At 45.4% G+C, this 19,058-nt stretch overlaps 1 protein-coding gene across 2 annotated transcripts in view; it reads right to left on the bottom strand.

The window, feature by feature from the left end:
* Positions 1 to 18,483, bottom strand: part of ESRRB (estrogen-related receptor beta) — a 39,350-nt gene extending 20,867 nt beyond the window's left edge. The window contains exons 1-2 of one of the 2 annotated variants that reach the window (XM_009078236.1): positions 18,075 to 18,483; positions 7,383 to 7,499 (exon numbers count right to left, since the gene is read on the bottom strand). In XM_009078236.1, coding sequence (XP_009076484.1) covers positions 7,383 to 7,499; positions 18,075 to 18,471 — 514 coding nt within the window. In that variant the 5' untranslated portion in view covers positions 18,472 to 18,483. The remainder of the gene's footprint in view (positions 1 to 7,382; positions 7,500 to 18,074) is intronic. The other variant, XM_009078235.1, reaches the window with a different exon arrangement.
* Between the last annotated feature and the right edge of the window lie 575 nt (positions 18,484 to 19,058).

The raw sequence follows: 19,058 nt of genomic DNA, 5'->3' as shown, positions 1-19,058 counted from the left end.
CCAGAGAAGCCCCCATCCTTCCCAGGTAGCACAAAGCAAGAACCCAAGCATATTGCAAGGATGTCAGCTGAGCTTTCACTGAAATCAAATATCTTTTTGAGAACACATGATCTGGCAGCAGGGCTGGGGGCAGGAGGGAGAGGTTACTGGAAACACTTTGCTCCATTGAGAGATTCTTTCACTTGAAAACAGAAATTAAACACCCTCCATTTGGTTACATTGCTGAAAAGGAGCTCTGCTGTTGAATCAGTTATCTGGATTTTAGTAAAGGATGAAGGCAAAGTTGCTAAATGGAAGAAGTTTGAGGTTGCCAGTGCCTGGAATCCCTTCTTCAGATACTAGATGACTGCATCAAATTTACAACATTGCAGAGCCAGGCCTGTCCAGAATGACAGATTTGATTCCTTGGGAAATATCAGCAGCTGGGGAGGGGAAACAAGAGTTAGGAGTAAACACCAGGAACGTTCTGCCGGCTACAGGATTTCCTAATCAGCCAGGGTTTTGAACGGGAGGAACATGGATTCAAGAGACAGCTGCTTCTGAAATATGAAGACTACAGGCTCACTCTCTCTGAAGTGGAGACCACCTCCAACTTTCACAGAGGTGCAGGCGCTTAAGCAGCGCAAGGATTACCAGGTTGTTGCAAGTTCCTGTGAGGCAAGGTATTCCCAAAGACACAGGAGACAGGAGGGAAAGGGGAACAATTAAGAGGAAAATGAGCTGAGTGAAATTTGTGTCTCTCTTCTGTTGACTTCTTAGTCCTATTTCACTACCTGGCCCTGCAGTGTCAGTATCCACGCATTCCAGCAATCATTACATTAGAAATTAAATTAGACAGCTTGGGAGATTTGTAACAAAGAATTTGGGTTCCCTGATGAATTTTAACATGTTCTCTAGCATTTATTATGGAAATGCATTAGAAGCAAAGGAACAAAGCCTGGGAAAGGAATGGTTGTATCTGGGTTTACTACACTACTGCAGATACAATCCTGGGAAGAAAGAGAGTCATGTAGATAAGATAAATCATATGTCTTTACTGAATAATTGCCTAACTTCTCTCTTGCTGTTACAAAGCCTCCCTTTTCTGCATCTAGATCAAGACTATCTTCCTTTACCTACCTTCCTTGCATTTGTAGACTTCACCTTCACCACACAAGAAATAGCTGCTGGGTGGCTCCTGAGAGCTAGGAGGCTAGTCCAGAGTGGGGCAAAGCACCTCGAACAGGGCAGGTTTCCTATCCTGGGAATTCCCACTCCTGGGTTTAGCACATGAAATGCATGTAGATCTGGAGGACTCTAAAAATATCTTCTACTTTCTGAAATAAGGTATACATGGTCTATCAGCAGACACATCCCCAGGGCCCTTTCAGTGTTTTCTTTCTTGGAAGCCAACCAGTGATGCCTGCAAGAAACTGGGCAGAAGCCATTCACACATCTCAGAAAGTTTCAGCACTGGCTGGAAGCAGAAGACAACAGGTCTTCAGCAACATAATACACATTCTTACCAAGAAGGAAAACAAGACGCCAAGGCTGGTGGAATAATGGATGACATCTCAATGCCTGGATGAGATTTTTTTTAAGACAGTTATTTTCTGTGCTGTTTGGTTTGTCACTGTCTGATATGACACATGATTGCATGTGCATGCACTTCATGAGAGTGTTAGTGCCACATCTTTGCTTCCTTTTCAGAGCTATATATGCTGTATTTGGGTTTCTGCAGATGTGCCAGCACAGAACAGGGAACAGCACAGCTTTAGAAACAATACAGTCCTTTGAAGAAAGAGCTCTGCAGGGCTTCCACAACAGTAAAGGACCAAATGCCCAGACAACAAGGCAATCTGCTCCATTCGGCATGGTATGGTTTGGTATGTCCAATACTGCCTCCCCTCTGCCTTCCTGTCTGTCATTTCCACCCAAAGATGAGTTCTGTAATAAGAGGCCTTGATCTCCCAACACACCTCACCCATTATCCCCATCCCACTTCCAAAGATTTCAGAACATTTCCCTTTCATGGACTGTACTGCATTTACATGGCAAGGTTTAGGTAGCAGGGGGGCTGCACAGGAGGCTGCTGTGAGAGGACACCAGAAACTGCCACTATGTCAGACAGAACCAGCTCCAGACAGCTCCAAAATGGACCCACCACTGGCCAAACCTCAGCCCATCAGTGGTGCTGGTGGTGCCTCTGTGACTAAATATTCAAGAAAGGGTAAAACCATCCTGCACAGCAGCTGAGAGGCATGAGAAGCAATGAGAGAAACAGCCCTACAGATACCAAGGTCAGAAGAGAAGAAAGAGGAGGTGCTCCAGATGCTAGAGCAGAGATTTCTCTGCAGCCCATAGTAAAGACCCTGGTAAAGCAAATTGTCCTCCTGCAGCCCATAAAAGACCACAGTAGCACAGATATCCACCGTACAGCCTGTGGAGGACCCATCACTGGAGCAGGTGGACATGCCCTGAAGGAAGTTACAGCTCGTGGAGAGCCTGTGCTAGAGCAGGCTCCTGGTAGAAGCTGCAGCCCATTGAGAGGAGCCCACGCAGGAGCAGGTTTCTGTCAGGAGCTGTGGTCTGGGGACCACACTAGAGCAGTTTGTTCCTGAAGGACTATACCTCACAGAAAGGACTTATGCTGGAGAAGTTTGTGAAGAACTGCAGTCTGTGTGAATGACTCACATTGGAGAAGTTCATGAAAGACTATATCCCATGGGAGGGACCCCATATTGGAGCAGGAGAATAGTGTGAGGAGGAAAGAGCAGCAGAGATGAAGTGTTATACACTGACCACAAACCCCCAGTTCCTATTCACCTGTGCTGTTTGGCAGGGAGGAGGTAGATGTCATGAGTGAGTTGAGCCTCAGAAGAAGAAGTGGGAGGAAAGTGGTTTTTGTTTTGTTTCTATTTTTCAATATCCTACTCTTTTATTAACTGGCAGTAAATTAAACTAATTTCCCTAAGTTGAGTTTTGCCTGTGACAGTAACTGCTGAATGATCTCCCTGTCACTATCTCAACCCACAAGCATATTCACCATTTTTTTCTCCCTCTGTTCTGCTGAGGATGGAGAGTGAGAGAGCAACTTGTTGGGCACCCAGTGGTCAGCTAAGGTCAACCCACCACACTGACACACAGAGGACTGACATCACTGTCATTGTCACTATGCCTCTCTGCAAGGTGACACACAGGATTGTGTGGATGGCAAAACTGTGAGGTCATGTTTAACCAGCCAATGTCCAAAATCAAACCTCTGAACCCACATACACAAGTCATGTGTCATCTGAAATTACATCTACCTCTTGAAGACAAACAAATTGCTGTAGAACAGAAAGGCCATGGGTGGCTAGAGCGTGAATGGCAAGGGTATATTCTCCCTAAAACTGACAAGGTATACTGAGTTTTTAAAAGAGACCTGTCAAACTGCTGAAATTTCTCTATCCATCATTCCAGAAAGCCAGAGAGATCCAGATCTACTCTGTAGAGCCCAGAGTTAAAGAGCTACTTGTCTGTCATTGTAGGCACAAGACAGACAGTAATGGGAGCAAAGAGGGGTGGACAAAACCAGGGATGCCCAGCATGGCACAATGCCTCTCCTCTGCAAGTTGCAGGGCATGCTCTCCTTCACTGGCCATCCCTACCACTGAGCAGACATGGGTGTAGGTATCATCTCCATTTGGGGTGAACAGCATCATAGGTTCCTCAGGTTTCCCTGATTTTTGCAGAGCAGAGGAGCATGCACTTCTACTGGACAAAGCTGTGAAGGTGCCTATCTCCTGCTGCCTGCAGGCTGGTGCTTCAGCCAGGCCAAGAGCATCAGAGTACACATTTTCTGGGGTCAGTGTCTCTCCACAGGTGCACTGGGACTGGAGTCTGTTGGAATCCTGAACTCCAAATTCAGCAGCTTCCTATATGAGCCTGCTAGTGAGGGCTAATTAATGGTCTCTGGGGGCACACTCCAGATGGAAGGGGAAAATGAGAGACAGGCAGCCAGACAGGCCAACACTTCAGACATCTGAGCTAGTTGGGCTCCACGGGCAGAGCTTTCCGCTTGCTGCTTTCCCCAGTGAGTCTTACTTGCCCTGCAGCGTCACGCCAGGAGAACCTGAGACAGCAAAGCTCTGGTGTCTGTGCAGTTCCCTCATTGCAATACATTGATTGGAGCTCTCTTAAAGAAAGTGGCCTGGATATCTGAGACACCTATTGATTGCTCCATTGGCTCTCTTCCTGCTCTGATCCTCATTCACTCGGCATTGCCTGAATAACCTGCACTTCTGTGTTAGGGGCAGTCTCTCCAGATCTTAAAGGGCTACATTCACAGCTGTTTGCCTAGCTACAGCCCATGTAGGGAGGATAGAAGATGTCTGGTGACCCCCATATGCAGTCTCCAAGGGGAGGGCCTAAGTCTCTCCTGCAGCATCAAGCTGAGCATTTCAAGTGTAAGATAGAGCTTGAAGTCATGGTTACTTGTTTTTGCCATCTGGTGCCTTCTGCTTCAAGAACAGGTTCATGCCACATGCCTAGTAGGCAAGAGGTGGTATGTACATCATGTACTGTGACAATATAGAGGAAAATGAGAAGAAATCATGAAGGTCTTACTTAGTTACTAATGGAATATCATACTGTTCTTCTTGAGTGAAAGGACAGTTTCTTTACCAAGAAACATCATGACTAAATTACAAGCCCAGTGCCAAGGGCATCGAGGAGAAACATGTCAAGGTAAGAACTAGTTTCTAGATCTTGCCTTTAACCAAAACATCATTTTTCTCCAAACTCCTGATAATCAAGCAGGAGAAAGAACATGGCAACTTTCTGCCATGGATGAAGCCAGGGATGAAGAGAGAGGTACACCAAGGCAAAGTAGGAAGGGGAACTACTGAAAGGAAAAAAAGTCGTAACTCAAGTATCAAGACACATCTTGTCCTAACGAATGCTTGAAGACTGAAGAATAGGCTCCCTGGGGAAACCAAGACATCAGAGATTTAAAAAAAACAGTTAAACTACTAGAACTGTATAGCTGGGAACACTCCTGCCCTGGCAGAGAAAAGGGATGGATGAACTCATAGGATGACAGATCAGAGATGGAAAAGACCAATGAACCTTTTCTAATCCAAAATCCCTTGTCAATTCTGCATTTTGAGCAAGTCAAACAATTATGGATTTGATTTTTTCCAGAAACTCCACTCTGTGGAGACCAAAGAGTGTAAAACCATTTTTCTCCCTTCTTGCATTTGGCTTTTAAAGACGTGTATTGATTGAATTCTGTATACTAATACTTTGTGCTTCCACCAGGCTTCACATAAAGTTAACTAATCAGTCCTCACAATCATTTTGCAAAGCAGTGTGCCCTTTATTTCTCAGCTTGGGAAACTGAGCAAAAGAAAGAGAAAAAAAGATGCCTACCCAACATCACTTGACCACTCTGTGTAAGGACACAGGAGTCCTATTTGCAGATTGCTAGTCTCCTCTGCTCCTCGTGATATTATCATGTGTTCTTGCATCCCATTGCTATCAATAAATCTTTATGCTGTATATTCCACAGCTCTAAATATTATGGGCAGTATCACAGATACACTAACATCAATAGCAAACCACCCCTCCCCAGTGACTCTAATGATGCTGAATCAATTCCTATATGAATAACTAAAGACACTTCAGCACAAAAGCAGCCTTAGAGTCAAATTTCAGTTTGCCGTCAGTAGTATCCAACAGGGTTCAGGAGTTCGGGCACAGCATGGTGTGAGTGAATCTACACTGCTTTCCAGCCTAACTCTGGTCAGGAAGGAGTTAACCGTTTTCACACAACTTGAAGTCTATGTCACAAAATCCTTCACAGGACCCTGCCCTGAACCATGCTGAAGTCCCAAAACTGGAAGCAGAAGATGCCCTGACCACACAGACAGCACAGCAGCACTGGTTCTTGTTACTCTGCTCCCCCAGCTGCCAGCTCCGAGAGGCTCAACGGCTTGGATGCAGGGCAGCACAGACACAGGCAGCCAGCAGGCCTGGACCCATGCTGCTGCTCTGCAGAGTGATGGAGTCACAACAGGCTTTAAGGTTGTTTTATGGGATTCATATGAGTAGGCTACAGTGCATTATCAACCTGCACTCCCACTAAAGCCAGTGTCACTAGTGTGTATTGGCATGTGGATAAGGGGATACATCCCCTCCCTGAACTACCACAAGAAGAGAAGCAGGATGCCAGTGGTCCCTCTCTAACGGCAAACTAGGCACCTCCCTCACAGCAGTAGATCAAGATCCTCTGAGTCTACCACCTCTATACCTATCACCACTACACAAGTCTACTTCTCCTTCCCTTGATAATCGGTGTGCTCTAGAAGGAAGATAGTTAACCACAGAAACTACACATTCATCAAAGAACAAAACAGGTTTAACATCTAATCTACATTCTTAACAACACTAGCTGCCATCAGCCTGCCTCTCAAGAAATGAGAGAGCCCTAGTAAGAAGCAATGTACAATTCATCACCAACTGCTGTGATGTTATGACCTGGAAGAAAGCTGTGTGCCAGCATCTTGGCTCCAGCATACAGGACTTGTGCAGACCACAGACAGCTGCTGTTCCTTGTGGTTAAACTGAGGGGACCATGCTCTGCCAGGTACAGCAATGCAGAGGGTTACATGCAACACTTCTTCCTTCCCCCTCCTCCCCTCACTGCCTTTCCAGAGGGACCCAAGGGAAACAAAGCTTTAAAATCAATCCATAAGAATGTGTTTAATTGCCACTGAATTCCCTGTGGTTCACCTTGAATGGACAAGGATTGAGGAGGGGGTGGGGGAGGAAAAACAGCACAAGAGAGAAGCTGAACACTGCTCAGAGAGCGCTGAACAGATCAATAGGCTGAGCACAACACAGGTTGAGCATGCAGGGCTGGGGACCCACAGCTTCCAGACAAACCTGTGCTACCAACCATCTTCAGAAAGTCTCCTGATTGGGAATACAGGCAGACCTTCATTACACACTGTGCCACAGCTCTGCATTAACTCCATCCTTCCCTTAGGAAGCCAAGCCAACACAGTCATGATCATGCAAGAGCCTCTCATTTTCAACACTGAAAAAAGACCTGGGGGCAAGAAGAGCAAAACCCTCCAGCCCAGAGTTCCACTGGGAAAGGAAACAGTCTGGCACAGCCACTTTCCAGTTATTTGTCAGATCTGCAAGTACTAGAAATAATATCCTAAGCATAAGGATGCTGATTAGAACTAACCTCTGCTCTGGACTGCCCTCTTGGTCATTGCCCATCCTGACTGTTTTACAAAGCCTGTAAAAAGATATCTTCAGAAAGCCAGAGAGGGCAAGAATGTAGTTAGCCTAGGAGATCCTGCAGGGCACTGTTGGGACAGAGAAAAATTCTCATTCTGACTCTGTCTTACCTTCTTTTAGCATCCCCACTTTGAGGCATTTCATGAAGCGACAGGCCTGACAGGACTTGCGCCTCCGTTTCGTGATCTCACATTCATTGGTGGCCGGGCAGCTGTATTCAATATTCCCTGCAATCAAACACAAAGATGGTCACCCAGGAATCACGTTCTCCCCACTGATCGAGTGCCAGACTGCAGTGCACAGATATTCCCACCACCATCAGTCTATATATGTTACATATTTGCCTGCTCATTTACACATATAGCCATCTGACCTAGCCAAGGGGCTGCTCGATGGGCTTTCGGGCACAATCCCTTGTGCCGCACCCCTTACGACCTGGCCTGTTCCCTCAAGTCCAGGGCTGAGAGGGAGAGCAGTTCAGACATTACCAGCATGTCCTTTGCTGCCAGTCTTGCTCCATGTCTGTGGGACAGATGTCACCTGTCCTTTCTTGCCTCGCTTGGGGAACCAAGTTACTCAGATATGGCATTTTCTCCTTGCTTCCTCCTGCCAGCTGGCATACTATAGGGAGCAGGGAAGCAGTAGGTCTGGATTGAGAAAGATGGATAAGGTGTCCTGTAAAATGAACATGGGCTTTCTGTGCAAATCTTTCCAGTTTTACCTTGTTAGCCCTTGTGAACCTGCCTCTCATCCCTCTGCATAGCACATCATCTTTTCTTTCCTCATTCCCTTTCATTTCTGATCACCTCACAACACCACCTCCAAGACAAATCAGGAAAATAAGTATCACAAATGTATTTCTAGATATTTCAGTATTTTATTATAAGCCAAAAATGTAACTGAAACATGGATGCGAGAGTCTGACATGGGAATGTAAGTGGAGTTTTGTTGGATCACAGTATAAGGCAATGATTATTTAGTCCTAGAAGACAACAAACAGAAATGGCTGTCTCCATCCTGCCATTTGCTTTGAGGTGATATTTCTGAGAAGGACTCTTCAATGTTTGTCACAGAGCTGGACTGGAAATCTAAGCTTGACAGTGACAATACATTTCAGTCTACTAGTCTAACTACTGGTAAATCAGGCAGCACTGAAAAGGTTATGTAAGCTCTACAGTCAGTTCAGAAGAATGGAAAAGCTGGTTTGATGGTTTAGAGAAGGAAACCGAGATTCAAGAGTTCGACCTGAGCTGTAGGGAGGAGCATAGATAAGAGCTGAGACAACACGCTGTATGGACTTTGCATACCATCAGATTAGAAGCAGAGTTTACAGCTTAGTAACACTGGGACAGGACTTGATTTTTGTTCCTACTTTTCTGGGGTTTGATGTTATTGTGCAAGACCCTTCTTTCCTCTAAATAAAGATCGACAATCTGACACATATCAATCTCTGGGGGTGGCAATTAGACCTTTGGGCTAAGCAAGCTGTTGGGAAGTCCCTTGGAAATCTGAGTGGAAAAACAGAGCACAGATTCAAAAGAAAGAAAGCACCATCTGATTCATCTCATTATGCTTGGCCCTTTCTGGGTGAAACCCCAGGATCACACAACCTGCAAAGCCTAAAGGTGAGTGGCCTGCTAGTTGTAAACCTCCTACCTCTTCCTTCTTGTTTTGTCACAAGACTTGTAACTTGCCTCTAAGCACCAGCCCAGCCATGCCATTCCTCACCATTGCTTATCTGCCCCCAAAATGCGGTTTGTCTGCAGGAGCAGAGTGTGCTGCACAAGTTGCTCCACTCTGGCTGTATTTTGTCATTGTGCAGCGCCTGAATTTCAATAGGCAGCTATGTATCAATGTTCTCAGAGAGCTGGAAATTGAGATTCAAGCTCAATCTCAAGGTAATAAACAAAATCCTGCTCTAGACATAGAGATCCAGCACATTACAGACCCATGAGTACAGTGGCCCTGATCTCATGATCAGATACTTGCTGTGTCCCACACAGGAAAGAACAGAGCAGGGATAAATCTGGGCTAAAACTCAAACACAGTCTCACTTGGGAAGGTTTTGCCTTAGTTTCAATGCTGACCTTTCTCATCAAAGCCAGGATCAGAGTCCTGGAAAGATGTAAGATTTCATGGTTTGTGGTGCAAAGGCCAAAAGTTTGCCCCTAACACAGAGACACGACACCAAGGGCACTGAGTCTTTATGGCAGCAGGAGGCAGTGATGGCCCTCATGTGACAGCTCAAGGTCTCTCCACAGTGTCAAGCCGATCCTCCAGCTTCACCATGCCTCCAGCTTTTGGACCCCTTGACAAGCAACATACAGGAAAGAGTCTACAAACCTACATCGCGACTAAATGTGGTAGCGTCAGAGTATGTGTAGGTACTGGTTACCATATACACACTGTATGTACAGCTTGAATAAGCAGTTCCCAAAGGCACTTCTGTACAGGGATCATGACTGTTAAAGGAGCAGAGCCAGTGGAGGGTGAGCACCAGGCAAGCTCCCCTTCCTCGACAGCAAAGCAGTGGCCACCGTGTAGTGCAGCAGTCCTGTAGTTTGCTGGTTAGCACAGGTGAAAAAATTCACCCGGCTCTGGTGGGAAATCCCATTCAGCATGCTTACTGCCTTCACACTGAACACAGGCTCATGTGCCCCTTTCACACACTGTGCCCAGTATAAAGGAAGGAAGCACCAGCAGTTGTGTCTTACAGCCCTCTCAACAGTTGCAAATGCTAGAGGTGAGGCCCACTGTACCCTCTTCACACAAGACGATGCTTCTAAGGTAAATGGAGCTTTATATCAGGCCAAAAAACATGTTCTGTGCTTCATGGATTGAGAGCCACAGCTGGTGGCAATACCTGCCATTACTGCAGGAAGCAGGGACATCACCAAGGAAAGCACAATCAGCATTACCCAAGCAGAACTCGACCAAGAAAAAACTGTCATCTCCAAAAGTTTAACAAAGTTCTCTGACTTTTTTTTTTTTGTGTCTCAATTTCTTTTATGGGTCCTGGGGCTGGCTGCCAGCACAGTGAGCTGCTCACAGCTCCCTGTAATTTCTGTAAGTGCCCTGTGATAAAGTGATGAGATTAACTCATCGAAATTCCAACAGCCTCCCAGTGGCTGGCGGTCACACCACCAGCCCAGCTGCCAGCACAGGAGGCTCAGAGAGAGCTTCCCCTTCACTGCAGCAGCTGGGGGTGCTGCAAAGTCCTGCAGAAGAACACAGTGCACACAGACAAGTCTGTATGCAACAGCAGAATTTGAGTCAAGTCTCTGTGTCATGAACTGTAGATTGTGACCCAGAAGGAAAGGACAGAAAAAGGGATAATCTAATAGACAGGACTTTGCTTAGAACTGTTGCTTATTCAAGAGAGTTCCTTTATTTCGGTAATATTTACATTTGATCTGAAAAAAATGGTAGGACCTTACCGATGCCATGGCACGAGATTTACCGAGAAAATGGCTTAAAAAAATACAGTGGTGAGTAGCCAGACCAGAGTTTGGACTTCTCCTAAACCTTCATATGTCACATTGGAGGGCAAATCACTTCCTCTCCGTGTCCTGATTTGCTTGCCTGCAAAATGAAACAAACACCAAACCTACCTTCTGGGGAGATCGCAAGTGTTTAATTCTGTAAGGTTTAACTGCACTTTAAAGCCTGTAGACAACAGATGCTAAGAAACAGAGGAGGACTTCTAAAGTGATACATGTTTTTTTATGCTGAAAAGTTGAAAATTACCCTATTTTCTTCAAAATTAAGACCTTTGACTGTTAAACAATTTGGAAGAGAATTTCCAGTGGACACATAATAGGAGCACTTGAAAACTGCATACCAGAACTTGGTCATTCAAGAGATCCTATACTCGCCCTACCTCTCCAGAATAGGAGATACAGGGAAGAGAATGCCTCCCTGAGCTTGGGAAGCACAGTAAAGTCCCATCCAGCTCCTGCTAAAGTTATGGATAGGGCTCCTTGGCGGAGTTGAGCTCAGTACAGCACTGATGGCACAAGTTATTCCCTACTTATTCTGCCTTTCTAAAAGGTCTTTCTACAAGGAAGCACAGGAAAGACTATATAGAAATAGCCAAGGAAGTCTTTAACACTGAATAATTTTCAGCTTCTGTTTGCTGAAGAAATCCCATTTATCTTTTTCTGGTTTCTTTTTCATTGCTATTCACTATTCTTTTCCTCTCCTCTCCCTTCCTTGAATACTCTTGTCCTGCTCTGCACTGCTGCACACAGACTTCTCATCTCTTTCTTCCAGTGACTTAAACAGAGGGCCAGATGACTGCTGCTTTTCCTGAATTTCAAGGAAACACCCAGATTCAGACATACTTGACATTCATTCAAGTTACGCCGTTCACCCCAGTGATTTGAACTGCAGTTGTGAACCACAGTGTGGTGCCAGTCTTTGCTGGCCTCCTAGGGCCAGAGGGCTGAGAGCAGAATTCCCAGGTAAATCCATCTCACAAGCACCTCAGCTCATGCATTTGCTTCCTTTTATCCCAATTTTTGTAACAATTGTTACACTGCCCCAATGGGTTTGGGGTTTTTTTTGATTGGTTGGCTGGTGGTTTTTTGGGTTTTGTTTTTGTTTGTTGGTTTGTTTTACAGGAACTGCTTGCAAAATACTGTAGCCTTGGGAAGTCACATCAGGCAGTCAGTAAAATGTCTCCATGGTACAGCTACTCCACATGACTAAGACAGTATGCAGGCGAAAGCAACATGACTTTTCGATAAGCCACTAGCTCTGATGACTCTTTCATTTCAGTACCCAGGAGATGACACTTTCACTTCAGTGTCCATTTGTCTGATTCTGAAGGTAAACAGATCATTTGGGTGTCTCATTCAAAAGGGACCTGAAGACTGTAAAAAGGCCCTCAGTGAGAGCAGTACTGGACCAGCAGTTCCTCTGCCCTCAACAAGCACCAGCCTGATCTCCTGCACCAGGACAGGGAACACCGATAATACGCGCAGAATGGATTCTCTAATAAGTTCTATTTGAATTAGTCCATCTAACTGAGGCATCATAGCCCAAGTCTTGGTGTCAAGAGAGGTACTTTGTGAAAATCAGAGGAAAATCTATCCAATGATCTGCATGAGGTAAGAAGGGCATTTTTTTAAGCCACACTTTTCAAAGAAAGGGATTCAAACATTGAACCTGTAAAGCTGCATTTAGGAATTTGAGTAAGTTACCTCATTTTCAGCAGGTCTGTCCTATTCTTCAAGGGGCATGCCCCTGATCTAGGTGCCTGAGTACAGACAAACATCAGTAGAGGCTCTTATTTTTGGAAAGGCAAAAAAAATCAACCCAAAAAACCCAAACAAAAAAATACCCCAACAATAAATCCCCCCCCAAAACTCCCCAGACATGTTTATCACTTGCAAGAAAATCAGTTTGGAAAAGCAGGTGAGATAAACCCCAACGCTTGGGTTAACCAAAATTTTACTTCATGCAGCTGATACAGTAAGAATAACAGATATGTGATCCCCAAGGCTTCAGGATTCTTGATGCTATAAGAGGAAAAGGAGATACAAATAGGTGTGACATCAGCACTGTTTGCCTCCTCAGGGTGGCTCACCTGGCTACTGCTCCACAAAAGAGAACTTGGACAGTTCACACAACTTCATTCAAATCAGCCTCCTGCTTGCACAAGGATGCAGGAGATGAGCCCTGGGGTTCCCTACTGGCAGCCAGTTTGTCTCTAGGGTTTCAGAGACAGAAATACTTAACAGAAGTTCCACAGAAAAGACTCTTCTCCACAGAGCTCCCTGTACAGATACACCGAGGCAAACAGAAAACACAAGACTAACAGAGCCGAGGTTGCACTGGAGATGTTGTTTTAAATTCAAGCGCTAGATCTGTGAATGGTAAGCAGCAGTCAGGTACTAGATCCATTAAATGCTGCACTTTCCCCAGCTAAGCTTCCAAAGTTTTTGGAAAGCTGACAACTCCCAGCTGAAAAGTAGCAGGCACATTCCCGAGAAGGACAGAAGGACAGGACCACGCCTGGCTGCCACGGCTGCTGCTGTCAGGGCTCAAAACCTCCTTTGTGCATCGCACAGGCCTTTCACTGATCCTGTGGATAGTAACGCACTTCTGCTCAGCAAAAACTCTCAACTACTCCTCCCTTCCCAGGAGCCACTCTAGGTATCATAACAACAACCAGGAAGCCCTTGAAGACTATGGATTTTATTATAAGCCTGTTATAAATCCCTACAAGTCTTGTGAGCTGCATTATCCACATTTTAAGCCCCTTACTGATGTAAAGGCATTCCAACACAGCAGTTCTGTGCTATACTCACTGAGTTTGACGCTTGCAAGACTCAAGCAGGATATCCACAGACGCAGGCACTTTGCCTGATACACAACTTGCCTATCCAGAAGATGATGGTAAATGTGTCTCCTCTCTGAATCTCCATTAATCAGTTCTCTCAACATCACTCCTTGCAAGTCCTGTTGTATCACCTTATGGGTATGAGTTCCAAGCACACAATGAGATGATTTGCAAAGATCAGAGCAAGATATCATAATACAGATTTATTTTGCTGAGCTTTAAGCTTTTATTTAATATTAATGGGTCATTTTAGAAAAAGCCTTAATTTTCACCATTTGAAGAAATGAACGGTTTTTCATTCTATGAATGAAAAATAGATGAAGGGTAGTCATAGTCATGAATATGTTGAATAATAAAGGACTTATATGGTTACATAGCATTGTTATTAGTTAATATTCAAAAGAGGCAAAACTACCTACTAGTTGTAATGACTCATGAACGAAAGATAATGACAATATATCTGATTGATAGATAATGCTCTATCTACTGAGCAAACTATTAAAAGAAGGGATAGAGTTAGATTAAGAATTTGTATCCTGTAAGAAATCCAGCATTTTCCTGTGTTCTAAATTTGGATGAAAGGATTAATTAGAGTTTCCATGAAACAGAAATTCAGAAAGTTTTAATTCAGAAACATCCAAAACATACTATCTTTCATGTAATAGACCCATTACATTACATTCATCTAACATGAAATTTTTGCTTTCAAATCAGACCTTGAGCATCAATAGCAGAATATTTCAACACACCTAAAATTCAGATTCTCTCCTATTTTCGCTAGATTGCACCTTCCACAATACAGCCAGGTGGTGCGCATGGCACATGTGAGGACATTTCACCACGGAGGTAAATGCAGACTGCCACTAGAATATAATGGGAACCCAAAGCACAGCTCCCACAAAGCAATACAATGATAGAGAGACAGGACTCAAATTCTGTCAGACAGCCTAGCTGACTGAAAATGCTTCAAGCCAGTTCAGAATTTCTGACTGCCTCAATGCACGGGAAGTCCAGCCCTGGGGTTCAAAATAACATGTTCAGAGAGAAAGGCTTGCAGCCCAGTAGTGTGTTCTGTCATCTCATCTCAGGTTTTTGCTTTTCCATCTCAAGCACTGCCAATGCTGCCAAGTGGAAATGACACACAGGTTTTCAGGCCTTAATTCTTCTCTTGTGCCTTGTAGCACAACAGGAGTGAGGTCACAGGTGTGACTCCCCACCCATAACCTGCGGGACAGGTTAGTATGTATCGTGTGATCCTGTCTTAGCTCAGCAAAACCAAACACTCAATTCACCTTGAAGTGAATCAATGGTTTGGATTTTCCTGCCTTCTTTTTTGCCTCCTATCATCAAAACTTTTCTTGTCGAAATCTGACTTGGTAAAAATTCTGCTTTCAGTAGGAAAAATTCTACTGGCAGAAAATTCCCACATAGCCATATTAGTGACCTCAGAGACACCCAGCTGTGTCCATGCTGGCTCCCAGTCCATCTTCTCCCCAACATCTGAAAAGCTACAGCCCTCATGTTGTCCAGGACAGCCTGACCTCACCTGGCTAAGCGGGAAAGTGAGCTGCAGAGCTCTTATGCTCAAATAAGGTCTGCAGCTTCGATGTCTGTTCTGCCTGCTGCTGCTACAGCTGCAGGGGGAGTGAAGAGGGTATTACAAGATGCTCCTGCCTCAAGACATGCAGGTTTTAGATAAGTCAATGCAGCTAAACAAAACCCAATAGGCAGACTGGAGTCATTTGCAGCAGGGGAGGGGGGTATTTTGAAGGGGGACTTCTTTGCCTCATCATTAGGGATATCTAAATAGGGCTGCAGTAGTCTAATAATTCAGGACAGATTTAGACCTGTTTTATGACAGCATGCACACCTAATGTAGGGCCAGCAGAACAAGCAGTCACAGTATCTGTCAGCACTCAAGCACAGAGAAGTGGCTGGTCTGACAACACAAAACCCTGATGACAAATTTACCTACTGCATCACTTGAGCATCTGGGAAATCCTGGGGTCGTAGTTCCATCTCTGTGCTCAAACCATTGAGCCAACACCACTCCCAGATACCAAATCACGGCAAGTCTTTTGATACTAGCAGGGAATGCAGTGGTATAACATACACATCTGCATGCTTTCTGCAAAGCCTGCATCGATGTTAGGCAGCCTGAATGAAGGTGCTTTCACCTCATCTGGTAGTTGCTTAACACAGCTACTGAACGTAAGAGTTCCAGGATAAACACCTTTGGAAATGTTTTTGCCACTTGCCCTCTTTTTACGTGATTCTTAAATCCTTTTCCCTGCACACCCAGGGCTATGCTTGGATATCACACGGACTGCAGCAGAGCCCTGGGAACAGTGCATTTTCTTGACTCAACCAAAGTCTGCAGCCCAATTTGCTGCCCACACCCCTAGGCTCAGCCTTCAGCTTCATAGCTGAAATTGTTCACCCTCAGGCACAGCACACACAACTCTCCCACTCTTGGGAATAAAAGCATTTTGGTACCTCAGTTGCCAGCCCAAGCTGATGACAGGGTGTGAGAAATTTCCACTTATTCCTTTCCCCCATCTGTTATACGTTAACAGGCAATCAATTAGGGAACCACAGGGAGAATATGGCTGTGCTGGGATGAGGGGGCTGGAGGGAAGCACTCCCTTCTTGGGATTAAGTCAACTATGATACCACTCAGGCAGATATAAGCTCTAGGTACTGCTATCCTGCATCATTTTCTTCTGATTTTCTCTGAAAACTCTTCAAAAGTTCCTAGGTATTTTTCTCTTTCTCCAGGTCTCTTCTGCTCTGCCACAGAAGTGCTCTAGTTCTACTCCCATGAGGGTTAGTTATCTGGTCTCTTTCTGTAGCAGGAGCCCCTAGGACTTTGCTTCAGGGTGGTGCCCTGTCCCTCCTGGATGTGCCTAAAAGAAACACTGGGAATGGATCCAAGTGCTGAAGGAGGGATAGAGTCAGTGCTGACAGACACAAGTGCAAGTAGAAGTTCACATTCAATCATGGAGATTCAGCAATGACAAATCACAGAAACCCTGCCAGGGAACAGGACAATGCCCTAGAGATGGCCATGCTTTCCACACAGCATAATAAAGAAGGAAGAGTCAGTGGAGCAGAGTGATTATTTTCACAGCTGGATAATAGTAAGGAGAGTCATCTAAAAATCTAAGAAATTAAGCTAGAAACAGTGACTCCTGCAGGGACCTGGGATGAACTGCACCCTGTCCTCTCTGTCCACTTCAGAGGCGAACAGCCCCAGCAACAGAGTGTAATCAAGCCCATTGAAATAATAAAATGAATGCTCTCTCCACATGAGCATTTCTTTCATTTCACAGGAGACAAGCAAATGTTGGTGTGGTGGATTGACCCCAGCCAACAGCCAAAGTAGATGCACAGCTGCTTGCTCACTGGACACCTGTCTCCAGTCAGCACACCTTAGTTGGGTAACCTCAATACACTTTCCACGAGAAAGTGAATGATCCTGTCCTTTTTCCAGTTGGAGAGTGTAGGAAATAAAGGGACTATCAGTACATCCAGGTGTGTTTGCTCACATGGGGCATGCATATGCAAGAACACCCAAGCATGCACAGATATTGGTGGCTGCCTGGATATGCTCCAGCTTTGGCTATATTGTCGTATCTGTCCGTGTGCACATCCACAAGCATACCTTTGGCAGTCAGGACACAGCCATACACCTCAGTGTAAGCTGTACATGCAGGAGCAATGCACTGCAATTCATCTACACCTGCATGCACCGAGGTTTTCAAAATCACCTGAGGAATTTCTGGTTCTTACTAAGACTGACAAAAACCATGTATCTTTGTCGGTACTTAGGTTTTTTTTATCTTCAAAGAAGATAACAAAAAAAGTTGGTGGCACTGGAAAAAGAGGAACACAGGACTGACTCTCATCCAAGTGCTCTGTCTAGCCTTGTGGTGAGGTTTGTACAGAGTTCATGGTCACATATTAAGACTGAGGACAAAGTTAAAATCTCACTACACCTGTAATGCTGTAGCTTTCACCTCAAGGTGCGGATGTGCCTACAGAGCTGTCATCTCTTTGCAGCGGCATCTATTCTTCAAATGGGCCTTAAAAACACCTTCAGAATACAAAGCATTTTCTTTCCACTAGCAGCCACATTCTCAAGAGTATCAGTGCCACTAGCAGAGGCATGAAGATCCACTAAGTCCAGATACCCAGATCTGGCAGCCAGTCAGGCTAGGAACTTGGCAAAGGGTCCTATCACCACACACCCTAACTTCATGCCCATGCTGATTTGGAAGGACCAGAGCTGAGCAGGAAGAGAGAGGAAGCATACAAAAGGATGGCGAGTTAAGAGCATTACATTCACTCTCCCTTTCCCCCTTTCACATGACACTGCAGTCTCTTCAAAGTCTGAAGCCATGTCCCTTTATTTCTATGCAATGAATGCCTCAGTTTCCATTCCTTCCCACCATACCTTGAATAGTCCTCTTGAAGAAGGCTTTGCAAGCCTCACAGGAAGCCACGCCGTAGTGGTACCCAGAAGCAATGTCCCCACACACCAGGCACAGCCGTTTGGGGATTGCATTGAGCATGTACTCGCACTTGGTGGGTGAGTCCTCCATGATGGCGCTGGCGCAGTCGTCGTAACGCTTACGGCAGGCCCCGCCACCAATCCCCGTGCCATTGAACATGGGTGGTGAGTCTAGGCCATTGGGGTGGCCGCCCATGGCGATGCCGTAGCCACCACTAGCATCAGAGGAGCCGCTTGGGCTGTGGTGGCTGATGGCGTCGATGCCAGAAGATGGGCTGGAGGGCTCGGTCTTGATGAAGGACCCACAGCTGGAGGAGAGGTGCCGCTCCTCCGTGGCCATTCTGCCGAGCAGCCTGCGGGGAGAGAGCAAAGGCACTCAGTGACCTCCTGGCCAAACCCAGCTCCAGGTTAGTCAAAAGAGAGCCCTCCTTTTCCCACCTCAGTCCAACTCCAGTCGGCAAAGACAGTTCAACCCTATGCATGTTCTTCTCCTTCAGGAATATTGATACAATTCACTAAGAACAGCCCACCTGCTCCCCACAAACTCGTGCTACAATAAAGATTGTGTGGATCGTTATTTCAGGCTGTTCACAGGCTGCAGTGCTGGGAAGGGGTATCAGTCCTGAAGAAGTACATCTACCCAGAGCACAATCTACCCCTGAGACAGCAGAAAGACAGACCTGTGGCAGTCCAGGTGAAAAAGATGTTTGGTTAGTTCAGAATGTGCTACCCTGGCTTTATACAAAACTTTCAGCAGCTGACCCTGCAAAAAGGACCTGTGCAGACTGGATTTTCATTTTTTCATTTGCAATACAGAAGTTTTTGATTAATTTTCAACTTCAATTCCTCCTTTCCCCCCACCCCACTCCTGACCCCACTTCACTATTGCCACTAAAACAGGATCTTAGAAACTAAAGGAAAATCATC

The sequence above is a fragment of the Acanthisitta chloris genome, unplaced genomic scaffold (assembly GCF_000695815.1).
Source record: "Acanthisitta chloris isolate BGI_N310 unplaced genomic scaffold, ASM69581v1 scaffold1197, whole genome shotgun sequence".
NCBI classification, from domain to species: Eukaryota; Metazoa; Chordata; class Aves; order Passeriformes; family Acanthisittidae; genus Acanthisitta; species Acanthisitta chloris.
The sequence above is the reverse complement of the archived record's forward strand: the minus strand, read 5'-3'. Positions and strand labels throughout refer to the sequence as shown.